We start from the raw sequence: 17738 nt of genomic DNA on the forward strand, positions 1-17738 counted from the left end.
GAGCCCAACACAACCAACAGGGTAGTTGAAAGTTCGGAGATGCCAGCCAACACCCCCCAGGAGGGCAGTCCCAGCCAGGGACAGGCCATGCTGTGCTAAAGGGGAGCTGCACACTGAGCACATGTGGCTGTGCCAGGCACACACACAGCTGGATGCTGAAGTTTAGGAGCACCCATGGCACCCCAAAACTCTGCGTTCATGCCCTGCATGTTGGGATCTGCGCTGTGCACTGCCTCCGTGGGCCACAGGCACACTCAAAAGGATGAGAGCCCAGCCCACATTCCCAGCGCAAGGAGAAGACGGCAGCACTAGTGTCCACATAGTTTATTTCCTTGACTCTCAGTAACAAAAACAAACTAGGTTTTTTCCCTCCCCTCCCAAACCACCTACCCACCCCCCAGCTTCCCCTTGGCTCAAACGTCGTAGTTGGGGTTCTTGCGTAGGATAACAAATCCCTCCAGGATTGGCGTCACAGGTATGTGCTCCTCTGTGGCCAGCTCTGCCCGCTCTCCATGTGCCAGCAGCACTGGTGTCGTGTGAGTCTGGAAGCCAGTGATGGTTTTGGGCTTGCCTGCCTGGCCCACCACATCCACAGCCTGAGAGAGAAGAGTGAGATCAATGCCAGGGACACAGAGGGACATCAGCACCCACCCTCCCCAGCCCTGGCTGCCCCTTACCTGTCCTACCCGAACCGACACGGGCAGAGGCCGCAGCTCCTCATCGAAGGTGACCAGCATGCGGGGCTGCATGGCAGCAACAAGGCCATAGAGAATGTAGTGGGACTTGCCCAGGATAACTGGAGGGAAGACAGAAGTAAAGGGGCTGAGCAGTGCCCACGCTGCGGGGCAAAGAGAACTGGGGTGACAGAGCTAACATCACTCACTGTTGCGCACATCCAGGAAGGAGACAAGGACGGTCAGCAGCCCAGCCACAGCCACCTGGCTCATGAGCTGGCGATCACTGTGGTATGGGCAGAGGGTGAGTGTCCCCTTGCCCAGATGAGTCAGGCCCTGGTGTGGCAGAGAAAGTACATGAAAGAGCGATGGAGTAACCTGGGACTCCCAGCCATGCCCTCAGGAGGGTGACTCCCCCAGGACAACACTCTCCTTCCACACCCAGGGCAGGACCCCACACTTCCCCTTCCTTCCACACACAAGCAGTGAGCACAGTATCATCACCTGGGCCAACCGCACCATGAAGAGATTGTTGGGGTCTTTGGCGTGGTACTGGGCCAGCTGCCGCAGCATTGCTGCCAGCCGGGCATTGTTGGTACCTGGGGACAAGGAGGTGCAGGCAGAGTAGTGTACAAGGCACGGGTCTCCCACCTTCTCCCCCCAGACAAGCCTCAAACCAGGCTGTCCCCAGGCTTACCACTGCCAACCATGCCCATGGCAAAGATGGAGTTGTAGGAGACCTCGGGGTCAGCGTCGTGGGAGAACTTGCTGAGGGTATCAAGGATGTTGAGCCGGGGATTGGAGACTGAGATAAGAGCCAGGGCCAGGGGCACAGCACGGCGGAGTGTGGGCTCCCCGTACCGCAGCTGCACAGAGGGGAGGTGGGTGTTAGATCACCAAGCGCAGCAAGGTCTACTGAGATGTGAGGCAATACCCAGTTTCTCCTCCGAGGTCCCTTCCCAGCCCTGTGCTGTCCCCGTGGTGTCACTCACCAGGTGGCCGAATGTGCGCAGGCCCATCTCCGCACCAATCTCCTCGCCCATGGCAATGAGCGCGATCCCCAACACCGCCACGCCCTGCAGGGACACAGGCACTGAGCGCCAGGCAGGGAGCACCCAGCCCAACACCCAAGTTCTTAAGCCTCTGTGCCCACCCCAAGCGTAGGGGGACAGAGTGAGCAGGGGATCCTGCTGGGAGCTGTTTTCCCTGTGCTCTTGACACCACAAAGGCCTTAGGGACCTTTCCAAAGCCAGTTCCTGCTCCAAAACCATAGACCCCAGCCCACATTTCCCCACCTGGTGAGCACCCATGTCAGCTGAGCTCTCTTTCTTTTCCTTCTCTTTCTTGTCCTTTTTGTCCTTGTCCTCCTCTTTCTCCTTGGAGTCAAAATGCTCACTGCAGATGTGCAGGAGCTGTTGCACCTTCAAGACATTCCCTGAGCCTGGGGAGAAAGTAGAGGGCCAGGATCAGCAGGCAGAGGACCCTGGACCTGCTCCTGCCTCCTCCCACCTTGACCAGCCCAACACACCCGCATAAGCACAGATATCCACCAGTGTGTTGGCGAAGCTGCGGAACGGCTCCGACACCACCTCCAGCGCTGCCAAGATGGCCTCAATTGCCTCTCCCTTCCCTGTCAAGGAAAGCATAGTGGTTAAAGGACAGCAGTGGAGGGATGCTCCCACCCCACTCCCCAACCCATGAGCCACTGGCACTGCCCAGCATTACCCAAGTGGTTCAAGCCCAGGCCAAGTGGCAGCCACCGGGCGTAGGTGTCCTTCAGTTCTGTCTCTGATTTCTCCATGATGGTCTGGAGGATAGTCGAGGTGACATCCCCATTGCAGGAGCCCACTGATATCATCCCACAGGCCAGGGCAGTCACACCAGCCACCTAGTAATGGGGGAAGGAGCCATGTCATACACAGGGATAGCTCAGAGCAAGCTAGCCTACAGCACTAGGTACCCTTGGTCTCCACTTCCTATGAAAATCTGGGCTACTGTGAGACCTGATGGTTTCCTTCCCTCCTAAATCTGCTGCAATGCCATTGTGGCAGCAGCTCAGATAAGGAAAATAGGGTCATGCTCTTCTGGCACAGCACAGTGCTGAGCAAGGACATGTGGCCTTGCTCATGGAGCTCAAGCTGGCTGCAGGACAGCACCTGTATTCCCAGGAGCTTCGGGGCACTGGATGGGGAAGCAGGAATCACAGGCAAACCCGGCCTCACGCCCTACCTCCATGCTGGACTTGGAGTCTCCCATCACAGGCAGCAGCAAAGTCAGGACATCCTCACGGTTGGAGCCCGCATACGCCAGTCCCAGCCTGCAGAGAGTCCAGAGGAGTGTGAGGGAGGAGCGGCACCACCCTGTGCAGCACAGGGAGGCTGGGGCCAGGCCCTTACCCAAAAATGGCTCCAATCCTCATGGTGTTGCTGTTGTGGAGGACATAGTCAGACAGGAGGGCCAGGGCAGGGTCACACTCATTTTTCACCCCTGAGTTGACGATGCCACACGCCAGGAGGGCTCCAGACTGCAAGGCAGAAGCAGCGTCACACACTAGCCACCAACACACAAAGCTCCCTGACAGCCAGTGACTGATGTCACCTCACACATCATCACTCCCACTCCCCAAGATGGGCAAGTTGGTACAAAGTGGGCAACGCCACTCTGGATCAAGCTGAGAAATTCAAAGCTCATAGCTCTGTGACAAGGGGAGCCCCCAGGGTGCTTCAGGCAGTCCCCAAGAGACCAGCACCTCGCTGTGAGCTGCTCAAAAGCCTGGAACACAGGGCATCCAACCCTTCTCTGTGCAGGAGCTGAGCTGCACAGGGGCCCAAAGCAAGGATGTTCCCCAGCCAGCTGCATGCCCAGCTCACAGCAGGACTGCCCCATGCAGACACAGAACCAGGATCTGTCACTGACCTTGATGTAATCTTCTGAGGAGTACAGGTACTTGTCGATCTGTGTGAGCCCCCCGTCCACATCCCACAGCAGGATTGTGCCCAGCGAGGCTGCAGCACTCAGCATCCCTGTGGTTCCAGGGAAGAAAGGCCCCCGTCAGGCCTGAACTGATGTGCCCTGTCTGGGGCTTGCAGTAGCCAGGGACATAGGCCAGCTCAGTCACCCTTGCACTTCCAGCCCTGTCCAGCCAGCTAACTCACCATGGTCCTTGTTCTTGTACAACCATTTATTGCCATCATCTGTTAGCAGCTTGTCCTGTCCAAAGGCAGCATTCACAAAGCCATTCACAAAGGAGGACGCCAAATTCATCCGGGCTGAGTCCACTTGGGAGCCACTTCCCCCAAACCCTGTGGAACAACGACAGGGTGAGGAAAACAGCAACAGAAGCCCTGCCAGCCCTCAACATGCAGACATCCCACACCATAGGGGAACGAGGACCTGTCCCATCACCAGCAGGAAAGAGAAGCCCAAATCCACAGGTCAGAGACCATGGACAGGCCATCTGCCCACCTCAGATACACATCTGACCACACAGGCTCAGAGGTGCTTGGCGGCCTTAAGAACTCCACACAGGCAGGGACAAAAAAAGCTACAACACAAGCCCTTACGGTTATTCTCCAGGTGGGTTTTGTAAATATCGTCTGGCACTTTAGGCTCCATGATGTCCAGCTGCAAAGACAAGGGAGAAGGGGGTTACCTCCTGGCCAGCACATCCTACAATGGCAACCTCTCCAGGAGGTATCTGGCCCAGATCATAGGGATGATGGATTTCTTCTCAAATCTTGCCACAGAGCCTGGCAGCCAGGGCAGCCACAGCTGGAGGTAGCCCAGGGTGCTTTTCCCAGCTGGGACACTCACCTCTCTGGCTAAGGCCAGGAAATTGCTGTTGAGCTGGACATTGGACATGATCTCTGTTAAGTCCTCGTACTCCTCTACATCCTCGTTCAGCTCCAGGAAGACCCCATGGCGGCCCAGCATAAAGGCCATCTGCTTCTGGACAACTCTGTGCACAGGGGAGGGGTTTCCTGAGTGCCCAGAACCCAGCAAGCCCCAGCACAAACACAGGTTCACCAAGCAGTGAGCCAACCTGCCCTGCCCAGGGCATACAGACATGACCTACTCTTGCCCATCCTCATTTCAGGGACAAGAGTCTCAATCCAAACCCCCAGACACCTGTAACAGTGACAGATCCAACCTATCTCTGCCCAGATGGGGAGCCTTGCCCCACCGGGATGAGCAAAGGCTGCAGGGGGCAGGAAACATCTCTGCTTACACATCTTTGCAGGAAGTGAAGATGTCCTCCACCAGCTCCACATCATTGAGCATCAGAGCCAGGCGCAGGGCTTCAGGGTAGCGATTGAATTTGCGGAAGATGCCCAGGGCACAGCGCAAGAGAGCCGAGTTCTCGGGCTCCGGGACATAGCTTACGCAGCTTTAAGGAGGAGACAGACATGAGGGTGACAAACAGATCAGGCAACCTTGGCCCAACAGCGATCAGACCCCGTCCAGCACCTCAGCCTGCCAAGCCCCCTCACCTGGTCAGGTAGAGGCACACTTTGGAGTAGGCGTTGTCATCAATGTACTTCTCCAGCATGTCCATCTGCTCTATCTCCATGAGCAGGTCACAGGCCTCATGCTCTGCATTGTGGGCCATGTTGTAGGGGACAATCTCCTTGACCAGGGTGAGGAGTGTGTCCCTCTGAGCCTTGTCAGCTTCATCAATCTCCTGCCACTCCTTGGCCACCTCTCCTGCCAAGTGCCTGCAGGAACAAAGGGACATCACCACTACAAAAACCAGTTTCACTGAGCCATGAGAATGGGGAGCAGCTGCTCCCAGTTAGCCAGGGCTCTGTGCTGTTTATGGAAGCTCTGCATTCTGCAGACCTTATGGGGGACAAGGCCAGAGGAGAAATAGGGTTAAGACCAGAGATTTCAGAGACCATGGCAGCAAGACTTCTGCAACTCGAAAACCATCGTGAATAGAGCATGAAGTGACACATACACAGGTGTGATATGGGCAGCTGAACACATGACCAGCTAGTCAAGACACATCCCAGACAGGCCAGAGCCAAAGAGCTCCAGGAAATTCCCCTGAGCCCTTATCCTTCCCCTCTGGTCCCCCTCAGGCTTACCTGACGTATTCATGCCCCCAGGATGCCAGCTCCTCTTGGGAGCCCACCAGCCGGTACTTCAGACACTCACGCTCCCCACTCATGGTCATGGCCAGGACAGAAATGATGTCTGCTGCAAAGCGCTGCAGAAAGAGTGCAGAGCTCCAGACACAGGCCAGGCACAGGGAACCAGGGACACAACACCCACCAGGGACACAACACCCTCCCTGTGCCTGCAAACCACCACAGGTGGCAAAGGTACTGTCCTGACAAGTTATAATGCTCTGGAGCAAGTCACAGAGACTGCTGTTAGATCCCAGGGTCCAGAGGACTCTGTGATTGCCTGCCCCAGCACTGTCCCCTGAGTCACGTGGGATGGTGGGGCCAAGAGTTTCTACCTTGTTCTCTCCTGGAGCCATGTTCTCGTAGATCTCCTTCAGCTTGCCATAATGGGGCCGTAGGAACTTGAGGGGTTTGGGAACGGAGGTCATGGAGGTGGTGGAAGAGCGGATCTGCCTCCGCAGCTCCTCCAGGGCTGGGCGGTAAAGCGATGTGTCTTTCTCCTGCAGAGAGAAGCTGCCTGTTAGGGAGCAAGGGGCTGGTTCCTGAGCCACCATCTCAGCAGCCCACCCCAAACACAGCCATGGCTCTTAGCAGAACAGCCCCCCACCCTGGGGTGCCTCCTTCAGCCCAAGAGCTAGAGAAGGAGGGCACAACAGGGTAGAAAGCCTCTCTCACACTAGGGACACAGAGGTCCCTCGGGCACAGGTCAGAGAGGCAGCAATGCTGGGGGACAGATCACAGCAGACAAACAGGGGCCCACCCCACTCAAGGAAAAATCCCCCCATCTCCACTGCACTAGGAACAGCCATAAGCAAGAGACAGACAGAGTCAAATCCTGGCCAGGACTCCTTGCTGAGGGACACAGTACAGACTTACCCCCAGGCGCTCCACCAGCATCTCCAGCTCATCCTGCAGCTGTTTGTCCTCCTCAGACTGCCAAAATGCACAGGAGAAAGCAGAGTTAAGGGTGCAGAGCACAGGAAGTCTCAGTGTGACAGAGGCACGGATGTCACCCCAAGCCGCAGGGGTACCAGGACAAAGTGATGCACTCATTGCTCAGGGCACCACCCTGCCCCAGTGCTACCAGGGTGGAGCAATGCTCACGTTACCGAGGATACCTTCCCAAAGATACCACCCATTCCCAGGGTGTGAGATGCACCTCCCCTGTTACTCTGTGCTGTATGAAAACAACCCCACAGAGAGGGGCATGTCAGGTCACAGCCCAACGGGGGGCTCCCCACTGACAGCAGCCCCTTCACCCACAGACTGGGTCCCTCAGCCCACGGGAACTCCCAGAGCCAAGGTCACCCCCGTGCTGGGCAAAGCGGGGAGCCCTCCACAGTGCCCACTGTCACACACACACCCTGGTTACACCACAGCTTCCCTCAACAAGACTCCTCTGAGACCCCCGAGCCCCCCGCCCACAAATGGGAACCCTCAATTGCGTCACGCGGGCACCCCATGACGTCCCGGCGCCCCGACAAGGGAACCCCTCGCTGCCGTCACGCGTCCGCGCTGGAGGGAGTCCCCGGAGGGATGCTGGCCGCCCCCGTGACGCGGGATGACGTCCCGTTCGCGGAGGGATGCCGGCCAACCCCGTGACGCGGGATGACGTCCTGCCCGGCCGGTGACGCGGGCCCGAACGGGCCGTGACTCAGCTGCGGCCCGCGGCGCGGCGGCACTCACCAGCTCCTGCTCCTTCTCGGGCCCGGCGGGCGGGTCCCGGCGGTCCCGGCCCCAAGGCGGCGTGGGTTTCTCGTCGCCGCCCGCCCCGGGGCCGCCCTGCACCCGGCTCTGTCCGCCGCCACCGCCCGCGTCCATGTTCGCCCGGCCGTGCTTCCGCCGCACCGCGTCTGCGCAACGCCGTGACGGCACCGCCGCGCGCCGGGGGCGGGACCAAGGGCGGGGCGGGCACACGTGCGGGGACATCGGCACCGGCACTGACACCGGCACTGAAACCGGTACCGACACCGGCACTGACACCGGCACCGACACTGACACCGGCACTGAAACCGGTACCGACACCGACACTGACACCGGCACTGACACCGGCACCGGCACCGACATCGGCACTGACACCGGCACTGAAACCGGTACCGACACCGGCACTGACACCGGCACCGACACTGGCACTGACACCGGTACCGACACCGACACTGACACCGGCACTGAAACCGGTACCGACACCGACACCGACACCGGCAGTGAAACCGGTACCGACACCGACACCGGCACTGAAACCGGTACCGACACCGACACTGACACGGGCGTCGATACTGACGCCGGCACCAGCGCTGGCACCGGCACTGACTCTGACACCGGTACCGACACCGACACACCAGTATTGACACCGACACTGGCACCAACAGTGGCACCGGCTCTGCCGCTGACAATGGCAGCGGCACTGGCAGCTGGAGACCCGGGGCCGCACCACCCTGGCACGGGCAACGCTGCCACCCGAGCTGGGCAAGTGAAGTAGCATTGCTGGCAGGCTTGCCGTGGCCCCCACATGTCAAAGACACCCGTGGGCAGCCTGGTGCCCCACCACCACCTGTGTTCACACACACGCCTCCATGCTGTGTCCCTGGCTCCACAGTTTGGGCAAGTGGCGCTGCCTTCCCCCTGTCCCGCCTGGCGCCCCGGGAAGCACTTTCACCCCCTGAACAGCAGCACCCGGGCACCGAGCAGGTGACCTGTGGGGATGCCCTGTCCCGGACAGGTGGTCACACAGGGCTGGGAACTATCGAGGCAGGGTGTGAAGTTGTGCACAGCCCCGGCCTTCTCCTTCCTCACTGCCAAGGCTCTGACCACGGCTGCGCACCCCTGGGTGCGTGTGCTGTGGCATGGGCCTAAGGGTGACATCGGGGTGCCGTCCTTTATGTACCGGGACGGGGTGTCGGTGTGCGTGTGTGCACCCACCTGCGCGGGAGCTGCGCTGGGGTGTGCCCGCGTGCCGGAGCAGGGCGTGCTGCTGCGGCTGTGCACCATTACCGGCGGCTGCCGGCACCGGTGACCGGTACCGTGCGGCGCTGCTCTGCCCCCCTGAGTGCCGAAGACAGGAGCCGGTCCTTGTGTCCCTGTGTGCGTGTGCCGGTGCCCGCTGCGGGCAGTCGGATGTGAGCCCGAGTTCTGCTGCCCGTGCCGGTGAGGGCGCCGGTCCGAGTGCCGGTGTCGGTGAGGGATGCTGCGGGTGCCTTTGCGGCTCACCGTCTCGGCGCCTTTGCGGCTCTCGCGGGGCGCAAGCGGCGGTACCGGTGCAGATACCGGTGCGGGCGCCGCCGGTGCGGAGCTCCTCCCGTGCGCACGGCGGTCACCCTGCTGGGGTGGCCAGGCCGAGTGGAGCTGAGCGGTGCGACTGGGCTGGGCACCGGGGTCCCCGCTCCAGCCCCTCCCGGGCCGCCGGCCCCCGTCGCCCCCGCCCGGTGCCTGCGGTCCGCGCGCCGCCGGTCTCAACCCCTGCGGCTCCATCTCACCGGCGCGGCCCCATCTCCACCCGGCCCCATCCCTGCCCAGCCCCGGTGCCGGTCTTGGCGGCAGCGCGGCGCCCGGTGCGGGCCATGGCGGCGGCGGAGGCAGGCGGCGCTGCGGCGGCGGCGGGGGCCCGGCGCGGCCCGGGCGGGGAGCGGAGCTAGGCAGGAGGCGGCCCGGGATGGCCAGGATGAACGTGGCCCTACAGGAGCTTGGACACGCCGTGAGTGCCCGGGGCAGCGGCGCGGCAGGGAGGAGGGCAAGAGGAAGGGGGATGGGGAACACCGGCGAGGGGCTCGGCAAGGGGGACAGGAGGGGGTCGGGGCACAGGAGAACCCCCGAGGCTGGAGAACTCAAGGAGCTGGAAGGGCTGAGGGGGCTTCGGGAACCAGAGGGAGGGAGGGAGGGCGGGGGGGACTGGTGGATTACAGGGGGCGGCGAGAGCCTATGGGATGCAGGGGCTGCGTGGTGCCGGGGCTAAGGGAACTGAGTGGCTAGAGGGTTCCTGTCCCCCATGGGGGAGGAAGAAGGACCCCCTCCAAATCCCTGCCTGGGATTGGACAGAGGGAACTGAGGTGGTTCAGACACGGCCCCACAAACCCCACTCCACCGAGTACGGTAATGCTGCTCATAGGGTGAGCCCCAAGACAGCACCTCTAGAGGGGGCAGGGGGCCCTGTCCCCATGGCTCTCAGCCCTATAGAGGGGGTAGGAGGAGCCCCAGAAATGCGCTCCTGCGTTGAGGATGCCACAGAAGATGCTGGAGAGGGGGTGCTGGCTATTGCCCAGGATGAGGACCACCCAGGAGCGGAAAGGAGCATGTTGAGGAGAGCTGGGGTGGTGGGGGGGCCAGGTTGGCCAAGCTCATACAGGATGCTGAGCAGTCCTTCCTAACGCCAGCATCTTCCAGGAGCCTGACTCAGTGGGGGGCTCCTGTCATCTCCTGCCAATCCCACCCTCCTGCTGCAGCCCTTAGCGATGCCCCCTCCCCATCCCAGCAATGCCCAGTGGGCAGAGCTGGGCATGAGGCACTCTCCTTGATTTCCCCTCTGCCCATCATCCATCCCACCCCAGCTCCTTCCTGGCCCGTGACACCAGCCCTGCATGCTGGGCATTCACTTTAGTCTGCAGCACGGACTGGAGGGTGAGGTGCAACCCACCCAGGCGTTAACTCTGAAGCCTAAGGATAGCTCACAACCAGCAGCATTGCTGATTCTCTTTCACCAAAGCCTCCAGCGTTTTCTTCTAGCTTATCCCCCCCACCAATGCTGCTGGCTCAACTCCACCATCTCCCTCTTGGCTGAGTCCTCAGCAGCCCTCACGGCTGGATCTGTGCAAGCTGCCTGGCAAGGCCAGGAGTGAGGGGGACCCTGCCCTGCTGGCTGGTACACACTGCAGTGCCCCTTCTCCCCTTGCATGCTCTGTCCTGCATCCTGGTCACCTCCGGAGCCAGGATGGAGCTGGAAGCACTTCCAGATGTTTCAGACCCGTGCACAACTGCATGGAAAGTTCCAGTCAGGGGAGGAGGGGTGAGACAGCAGTACTAGGAAACCGTTGCTTGGTGACGGGGACCATGTCTCCGTGGCGATGTGTCACCTGTCGGCAGGGCTGATGCCATGGCTATGCAGAGGGATGCTCCGGTGACGGCCCCCAAGCCCCTCATTAGCAGCTCTCCCCGTACTCTCCAGGGCCACCCAGGGCTGGGGACAACCTCTGCGGGAGGCCCAGGCACACTGAGGGGGGTCAGGGGCTGCCTCAGCCCCGCTGTGTAATCACTGAGCAGGCACTCGGCCCTGCCATAAGAGCCAGAGGGTGTGGCAGGGCGGGGAGCAGCTACCCCCACGCCCCTGCCCCAGCCCGCTCCCTCCCTTAGCAGATGCCCAACTACAAGCGTGCCACGTTGCAGGACGAGGAGGGGCCGGAGCCAGCGGGGGATGGCAGCGCCTCTCCTGACAGCGTGGAGGTGAGGTCTGCCCCGGCTCCTCCATCCTTCCCCTCTCCATCCTCTCTAGCCCCTGTCCTCACCCTCTGGTGCCTGCCTGCAACCAAGTGGGCAGTGGGAGCAGGGCTGGGAGCCAAGCCAGACATGGCTGTCCCCAGGGATGTGCTGGGAGTCAGCCAAAATGCGGCACAGAGTGTGCCTGGACAATCGTCCTTCCTTGTGGCTTGGAGGGGGCTGCCAGCACCCACCACCGGCCTGCCAGGGCTGGTGGGGAGGGATGCCCTGGTCCTCACCTCCTCATGCAGCCACAGCAGGCACTGGGGAGTGGCAGGGAGGGAAGGGGGGGCAGTGATGTTCGCCCCCCCATGGTGCGATGGCAGATCCTGCTCCTGCCCAGGTGGGGTTCCGGAAGGGGCCGGGGACGCTGCTGAGCCGCCTGGCCTCGCGCAGCCAGCTGGAGCTGGTGCTCTGCGCCATCGCCATCTCCCTGGCCCTGCTGCTCAGCGTCGCCATCGTCACTCTGGCCATTCAGTACCGCAGAGGTAGGGAGACTTGGCAGTGGCGTCCCCACACCTGGGAGGACGAGCAGTAATGGGTCAGCCCAGGGTACCTGCTCCAGGTGCTCTGCCCATCCTGGGGTACAGACAGGGCTTGGCCCCGCTCCGTGCCTCGGTTTCCCCCAGTACACTAGCCCAGCCCCAGGCATGCCTTCCCTGCCAGATCCCTCTCACAGCACGTGCCTGACGGATGCCTGTGTCCGGGTGGCCAGCAAGATCCTGGAGGCCCTGGATACAGAGATGGACCCATGCCAGGACTTCTACCAGTACTCATGCGGGGGCTGGATTAAGAGGAACCCGCTGCCCAACGGGCGCTCCAAGTGGAGCACCTTCAACAGCATCTGGGACCAGAATCAGGCCATCATGAAGCATCTCCTAGGTGGGCACCAAGGGGTCTCAGACACTGAGGGGGTGACCCCTGTGTCACTGGGGCTGACCCACAGCCTCCCGCAGAAAACGCCACCTTCAACTCCAGCAGCGAGGCAGAGCGGAAGACACAGCGGTACTACCTGTCCTGCCTCAAGGAGCAGAGGATAGAGGAGCTGGGCTCCCAGCCCCTTATGGAGCTCATCGACAAGGTGGGCAGACACCCACATGTGAGCCGAGCTGTCAGGGCTCGGCCCAGCACATGTCCTGCTTAGCTCTTCATAACTGGGGAGGGAATAGACCTCGGGGATGCACCCCATCCCTCCTTGAGGTGCCGGGTCTGTCTGCTGGCAGATTGGGGGATGGAACATCACCGGCTCCTGGAACCAAACCAGCTTCATGGAGGTACTCAAGAGTGTGTCAGGCACATACCGGGCGACCCCCTTCTTCACGGTGTACGTGGGTGCAGACTCCAAAAGCTCCAACAGCAACATCATCCAGGTTGGCACCTTGGCCCCCAGCGGTGGCAGACACCAGGGGACACCAGAATGTCTATGCTGCCCCTCTCTCCCCACAGGTGGACCAGTCGGGGCTTTTCCTCCCATCCCGGGATTACTATCTGAACAAGACTGCCAACGAGAGGGTGAGGCTGGGTGCTGGGCATGCTGCCAACAGCAATCAGGGGAAACCCATGGCAATGGTGTGTGAGCAGCACTGGGACACACCTGGCATCTCCATCCTGCCTGGTGGGTGCCCACCCCAGGGAGGTGTGATGAGCTGTGGTTGGCACTGAGGCAGGGCTTGGGGTTCCACAGGTTCTGGCAGCGTACCTGGACTACATGGTGGAGCTGGGCACACTCCTGGGGGGCACCCCGGAGCCCACCCGCCTCCAGATGCAGCAGGTGCTGGACTTTGAAACCCAGCTGGCCAACATCACCGTGCCCCAGGCTGAGCGGCGGGATGATGAGAAGATCTACCACAAGATGAGCATCGCTGAGCTGCAGGTGGGCATGGCCCAGAGGAGAGCAGGTGGGCAGGGAGACCCTTCTGAGACATATGGGGACTTGTCCAGAGGGCACCAAGGGGTCCGTGCCCATTGCTGTCCTCACTCTGGGACACCCTGGGCAGCCCCATCTGCTGTGGGACATGCACTGGGTGTTGAAGAGTAGTGCCCATCCTCCCAGTTGTTACTTTTTGGGAGAAGCTGCCCCCTTGTATTGTGGGGCCAGGGGTCCCCTCCCTGTCCTGCAGCATTAAGAGCAGCAGAGGGGTGCAGAGAAGGATCTGGAATGGTGAGGGACTTTGGGTCCTTCCCAAAAAATACAGTTCCTGCCCCAGGAGATCCCCTCCATGCTGAGCAGGATGCAGCAGAGCCAATCCAAGCCCCTGGTGCCACATTCCTGTGTCCCCTCCAGCTGCTGGCCCCTGCCATTGACTGGCTGGATTACCTTTCCTATGCCCTGGCCCCACTGGAGCTGGCGGACACGGAGCCTGTGGTGGTGTATGGGGACACCTACCTTCAGCAGGTCTCTGACCTCATCAATGACACTGACAGGAGGTGAGGCTCCTTCATATCCCTGGCTGTGGCTCCCATGACAGGGACACATTTTGGGCTCATCAGTCTCTTGAAGTCATAGACCGTGGTGAGCTGCAGCATCTCTCTGCCCCCACAGCATCCTGAATAACTACCTGATCTGGAACCTGGTGCAGAAGACGGCCTCCAGCCTGGACCAGCGCTTCGAGACAGCCCAGGAGAGGCTGCTGGAGACACTCTATGGCACCAGGAAGGTAACGGAGGGCCCTGGGATCAGACCTCTCTGCACTCAGCCTGGAAGCAGCCAGGACCTCCTCTGTCCTTCAGATGCCCTTGGGATGCTAAGACCTGGATGCTTCAGTGGGATCCCAGGGATTATCTTTTGGGATGGGGGTTTTGCTGCTGTCTATCTCCCCTCTGATGAGGAGGCAGAGCCAGGCTGGGTGAAAACAGGGGAGCAGGGGAGTGGCCTGAGGGTTTCACGGACCCTCATCTCGCTCCCACAGTCCTGCACGCCCCGCTGGCAAACCTGCATCTCCAACACGGATGACACACTGGGCTTTGCGCTGGGCTCCCTCTTTGTCAAGGCCACCTTTGACCGGGACAGCAAGGCCATCGTGAGAATACTTCTGTCCCCATCCCCTCCCCGTCACCATCCGCGGGAATCCCAATTCCACCCAAGCCCCAGGGCTGGAAGGCAGGGAGCTGGAAAATGGGGCCCCTAGCCCTGGGGAGGTTGTACCCTGTCCACCTTGTCCCCACCGAGGCATTGTGGGGGGTAGGGGGCCTTCATTCCCTCCCCTCCCCAGGCTGAGGAGATGATCAGCGAGATCCGTGCAGCCTTCGAGGTATCCCTGGACCAGCTGGACTGGATGGATGAGAAGACCAGGCAGGCTGCAAAGGAGAAGGTGACCCCAGGGAGGGAAGTGGATGGGAAACTTCCCCCTATCTATATAAGCCCCCCAATCTCACTGCTGGGGCCTCTCCCCATGCAGGCGGATGCCATCTACGACATGATTGGCTTCCCTGACTTCATTCTGGACAACAAGGAGCTGGATGATGTCTATGATGGGGTAGGGAGCACCTGACTTGTGGGGAAGAAGCTTGGTCATGCCAAGCTTGGGGGGGCCCCATTGTCGAGTGATGTCCCTATTTGGGATGTTATGCAAAGCCACCCAAGTACTGAGTTCATCCTGGCCAGGGTGTGGGGAGCCACCCCAGTGGACCTGTCCTCATCCCTCCTCTTCCTCACCAGTACGAGGTCTCTGAGGACTCCTTCTTCCAAAATATGCTCAACTTCTACAACTTCTCTGCCAAAGTGATGGCCGACCAACTCCGGAAACCTCCCAACCGCGACCAGTAAGGGGTGGGCTTGGGGGGGAGGAGGGGAGGATGTGATCCTGGGTGCCTGGTCCCTGGTTCAGTGGGGAGGAGGTCACCCTCATGGGGTAGCACAGCACAGTAGGTCACCTGTGGTTGCACAGGTCACCTGTGGTAGCTGTGGCTTATCCCCAGGCAAGGACCTTGGTAACAGGACAGGGGCAAAAGTGCCAACCTTGGGCAGGGCCCGTGGTGGGCAGTGGCACAGCAGGGTGCTGGGGCTGGGGTGAGAGGGACACATCCCTGCCTGTACCCTGTCCCACCTCCCTGCCCCAGGTGGAGCATGACCCCACAGACTGTCAATGCCTATTACCTGCCCACCAAGAACGGGATCGTCTTTCCTGCTGGCATCCTCCAGGCTCCCTTCTACGCCCGCAACCACCCCAAGTGAGTCTGGCATGGGGGCCACCTCCTGGAGCCATGGGTTGGATCAGGGCCAGCATGCCACAGAGCCCCCCCCCACAGTAACAAATAAAAGCCCTAAAGGGTTTGTGTGTCCCTCAAGGCTTTACATCCTGCAGTCAAGACAGCCTGAGTCCCCTTAGGGCCAGCAGTGTCCCCAACAGGAGTTATTCCCAGCTGGGTCCCAGCTGGAGCAGAGTTTCACTGGGTGTCCAGACAGAGATGGGGTGGGCTGCAATGGCATCGTTAACACATCCTGTACTTACATGGTTCTTTCCCATGGCCTCACAGAGCCCTTAATTTTGGTGGCATCGGCGTGGTGATGGGGCACGAGCTGACCCACGCATTTGATGACCAAGGTGAGAGCCTAGAGGCAGCGCTGGCCCCAACACCTTCCTGTCACCTTCCTGTCCCCCCTCAGCCCCTGCCCCTGGCATGGGGAAGAGGTGCCCTGGGTGCACAGGGGTCCCGCTTTGCCATCCATTGCATCATGTGTGCTCGTGCCCCCCTGGCCACCCCCTTCTATCATCCTGTCTCCCCAGGTGGCACCTGCCGATACCTTCCCCCGGCTTCTCTGTGCAGCTTTCGCTTCATCTGCTTGGTGAGGACACAGTGTCTGCAGCCCCAGCCCCCTTCTCATCCTCCTCCCTCCAGGGCATGGGATGGGTCCCTCTCGCATCCACTTTGCTTTGCACCTAACCACAGCCCCGGAGCTGACATGGGGTCAATGAGGGAATTTGGGGTCACAAATCTGAGCTGGGTTAACGAGAATGCACTGGAGGATGCCTGGGGACCCAAGTGCATGGCTGGGGGATACCTTCTTCCCTGGGCATGGACCCAAGGTGCCAGGTCCCCCTGGCATCCCCCGGTGCCCATTCCCCCACCACACCCCATTCTGCTTCGGGAACCCCTGAAGCAGAGGGGCTGCAGTGGGACGGCTTCCCCTGGTCCCACCCCAACCCACGGCTCGGTCCTGCAGGACGAGAGTATGACAAAGAGGGAAACCTGCGGCCATGGTGGCAGAACTCCTCCCTGGAGGCCTTCAAGAACCGGACGGCGTGCATGACGGAGCAGTACGGCCGCTACACCGTCCACAGCGAGAAGGTCAACGGGCGGCAGACACTGGGCGAGAACATCGCCGACAACGGCGGGCTCAAGGCAGCCTACAACGTGAGTGCCGCCATCCGGAGGGGACAAGAACCCCCGTGCCTGTCTGTCCCTTCCCGGAGCTTCAGGCCAGCTCTCCCGCAGGCGTACAAGTCCTGGCTGCAGAAGAACGGGGAGGAGAAGCGCCTGCCAGCCCTGGGGCTCACCAACCACCAGCTCTTCTTCGTGGGCTTTGCGCAGGTAGGGCGGAGCAAGATGATGGGCTTCCCGTCCCTCCCCGGCTGCTCGGAGCCACCCCACAGCTCCCCATCCCGCTCCGGGGGATGCTCTGTCCCCATCCCTGAGGCTGCTCCCACTCCGTCAGGTGTGGTGCTCCGTCCGGACGCCCGAGAGCTCCCACGAAGGGCTGGTGACCGACCCCCACAGCCCCGACAAGTATCGTGTCATCGGCACCCTCAGCAACTCCCGGGACTTTGTCGAGCACTTCGGCTGCCCCCTGGGCTCCCCCATGAACCCCGGCAAGCACTGTGAGGTGTGGTAGGGACGGGGAGGGTGCCGGGGACAGAGGGGATGATACTCTGCTGTGCTCCCCCTCCCCAGACCTCAGTGGCTGCCGGAGCTGGCCACGGGCAGAGAGCAGTCCCCCTCCTGTGCTCACACTGCACACCCCACCTCTGCACCCTCCCCGGCACTCACGGCCCCACACCAGGCACCCACCGCAGCCCCATCCACGGCTCGGGGCTGGACACGGCCGGCAGAGAGGCTGTAGCATCCCCAAAACGCAGTTCTGCCCCCCAGCCCTGATGTGCTTGAGTCGGGCACAGCTCAGTGTCCCCTGCGCTGCGTCCCCCCCTCAGGCGGGCAGGTCCCGGGGAAAGCATTAGAGCCACGATCCCCCTGCTCCTGCCCCCCACCCTGCCGGAGATGGAGGCTGGGGGCTCCGCGCTTCCCTTGTCCCCTCCCACTCCAGCTTGGCTTCCCCATCCACCTCTGCTGGGACCAGCGGGCGGCAGCGGGGACTCTGGTGCCTTCAGTTGTGGGTGGCTGTCGCCGAGTTTATTTAACGATTAAAAGCAGTTTCCACTTACTGCAGCAGCTCCGGGTCCTTGGCGGTGCCGGGGCGGGGGGAGAGCTGGGATCTGAACGCCGGGGGGGGGGGGGGGCGACTCCAGGGCTGGGC

General features: G+C 61.4%; 2 protein-coding genes across 6 annotated transcripts; one reads left to right on the forward strand and one right to left on the reverse strand.

Annotated features, from left to right (window-relative positions):
- Nucleotides 1-322: 322 nt before the first annotated feature.
- Nucleotides 323-9360, reverse strand: PSMD2 (proteasome 26S subunit ubiquitin receptor, non-ATPase 2). 2 transcript variants are annotated; one of them, XM_053951865.1, is made up of 21 exons: nt 8723-9360; nt 6680-6736; nt 6139-6303; nt 5762-5883; nt 5165-5389; nt 4903-5061; nt 4488-4632; nt 4238-4298; nt 3830-3976; nt 3591-3697; nt 3071-3198; nt 2904-2991; nt 2400-2562; nt 2203-2304; nt 1970-2115; nt 1667-1750; nt 1372-1540; nt 1179-1273; nt 884-1010; nt 678-796; nt 323-596 (listed from the first exon to the last, which is right to left on the reverse strand). In XM_053951865.1, the coding sequence occupies exons 1-21, from the start codon at nt 9269-9271 to the stop codon at nt 414-416; spliced, it is 3141 nt and encodes a 1046-aa protein (XP_053807840.1). In that variant the 5' UTR covers nt 9272-9360; the 3' UTR covers nt 323-413. The 2 variants fall into 2 exon arrangements, with proteins under 2 accessions (XP_053807840.1, XP_053807839.1); XM_053951864.1 differs by lacking the exon at nt 8723-9360 and adding an exon at nt 7490-7659.
- Nucleotides 9361-9366: 6 nt separating this feature from the next.
- ECE2 (endothelin converting enzyme 2) lies at nt 9367-17645 on the forward strand. 4 transcript variants are annotated; one of them, XM_053951867.1, is made up of 19 exons: nt 9367-9494; nt 11147-11233; nt 11610-11754; nt 11933-12148; nt 12223-12347; nt 12490-12636; nt 12713-12778; nt 12951-13139; nt 13551-13693; nt 13809-13923; nt 14176-14286; nt 14479-14577; nt 14665-14742; nt 14925-15028; nt 15326-15436; nt 15743-15810; nt 16431-16621; nt 16703-16798; nt 16923-17645. In XM_053951867.1, exons 1-19 carry the CDS (start codon nt 9453-9455, stop codon nt 17097-17099), a joined length of 2310 nt encoding a protein of 769 aa, XP_053807842.1. In that variant the 5' UTR covers nt 9367-9452; the 3' UTR covers nt 17100-17645. The 4 variants fall into 4 exon arrangements, with proteins under 4 accessions (XP_053807842.1, XP_053807843.1, XP_053807844.1 ...); XM_053951868.1 differs by lacking the exon at nt 15326-15436; XM_053951869.1 differs by lacking the exons at nt 16703-16798; nt 16923-17645 and adding an exon at nt 15994-16052 and having other exon boundaries at nt 16431-16606.
- The last annotated feature ends 93 nt before the right edge of the window (nt 17646-17738 follow it).

This window comes from Vidua chalybeata, chromosome 10, assembly GCF_026979565.1.
Source record: "Vidua chalybeata isolate OUT-0048 chromosome 10, bVidCha1 merged haplotype, whole genome shotgun sequence".
Lineage (NCBI taxonomy): Eukaryota > Metazoa > Chordata > Aves > Passeriformes > Viduidae > Vidua > Vidua chalybeata.

Excerpts from the sequence above, each read along its gene's own strand:
- PSMD2 (XM_053951865.1), bottom strand. The coding sequence starts at position 9,271 with ATGGAGCCGCAGGGGTTGAGACCGGCGGCGCGCGGACCGCAGGCACCG. Across the intron at positions 6,737-8,722 it reads CCAGCGCAGCTCCCGCGCAG|TCTGAGGAGGACAAACAGCT; the intron begins GTGGGTGCACAC and ends GCATTTTGGCAG. Across the intron at positions 2,116-2,202 it reads GGATATCTGTGCTTATGCGG|GCTCAGGGAATGTCTTGAAG; the intron begins GTGTGTTGGGCT and ends CTTTCTCCCCAG.
- ECE2 (XM_053951867.1), top strand. The coding sequence starts at position 9,453 with ATGGCCAGGATGAACGTGGCCCTACAGGAGCTTGGACACGCC. Across the intron at positions 9,495-11,146 it reads TACAGGAGCTTGGACACGCC|ATGCCCAACTACAAGCGTGC; the intron begins GTGAGTGCCCGG and ends CTCCCTTAGCAG. Across the intron at positions 12,348-12,489 it reads TTATGGAGCTCATCGACAAG|ATTGGGGGATGGAACATCAC; the intron begins GTGGGCAGACAC and ends GTCTGCTGGCAG.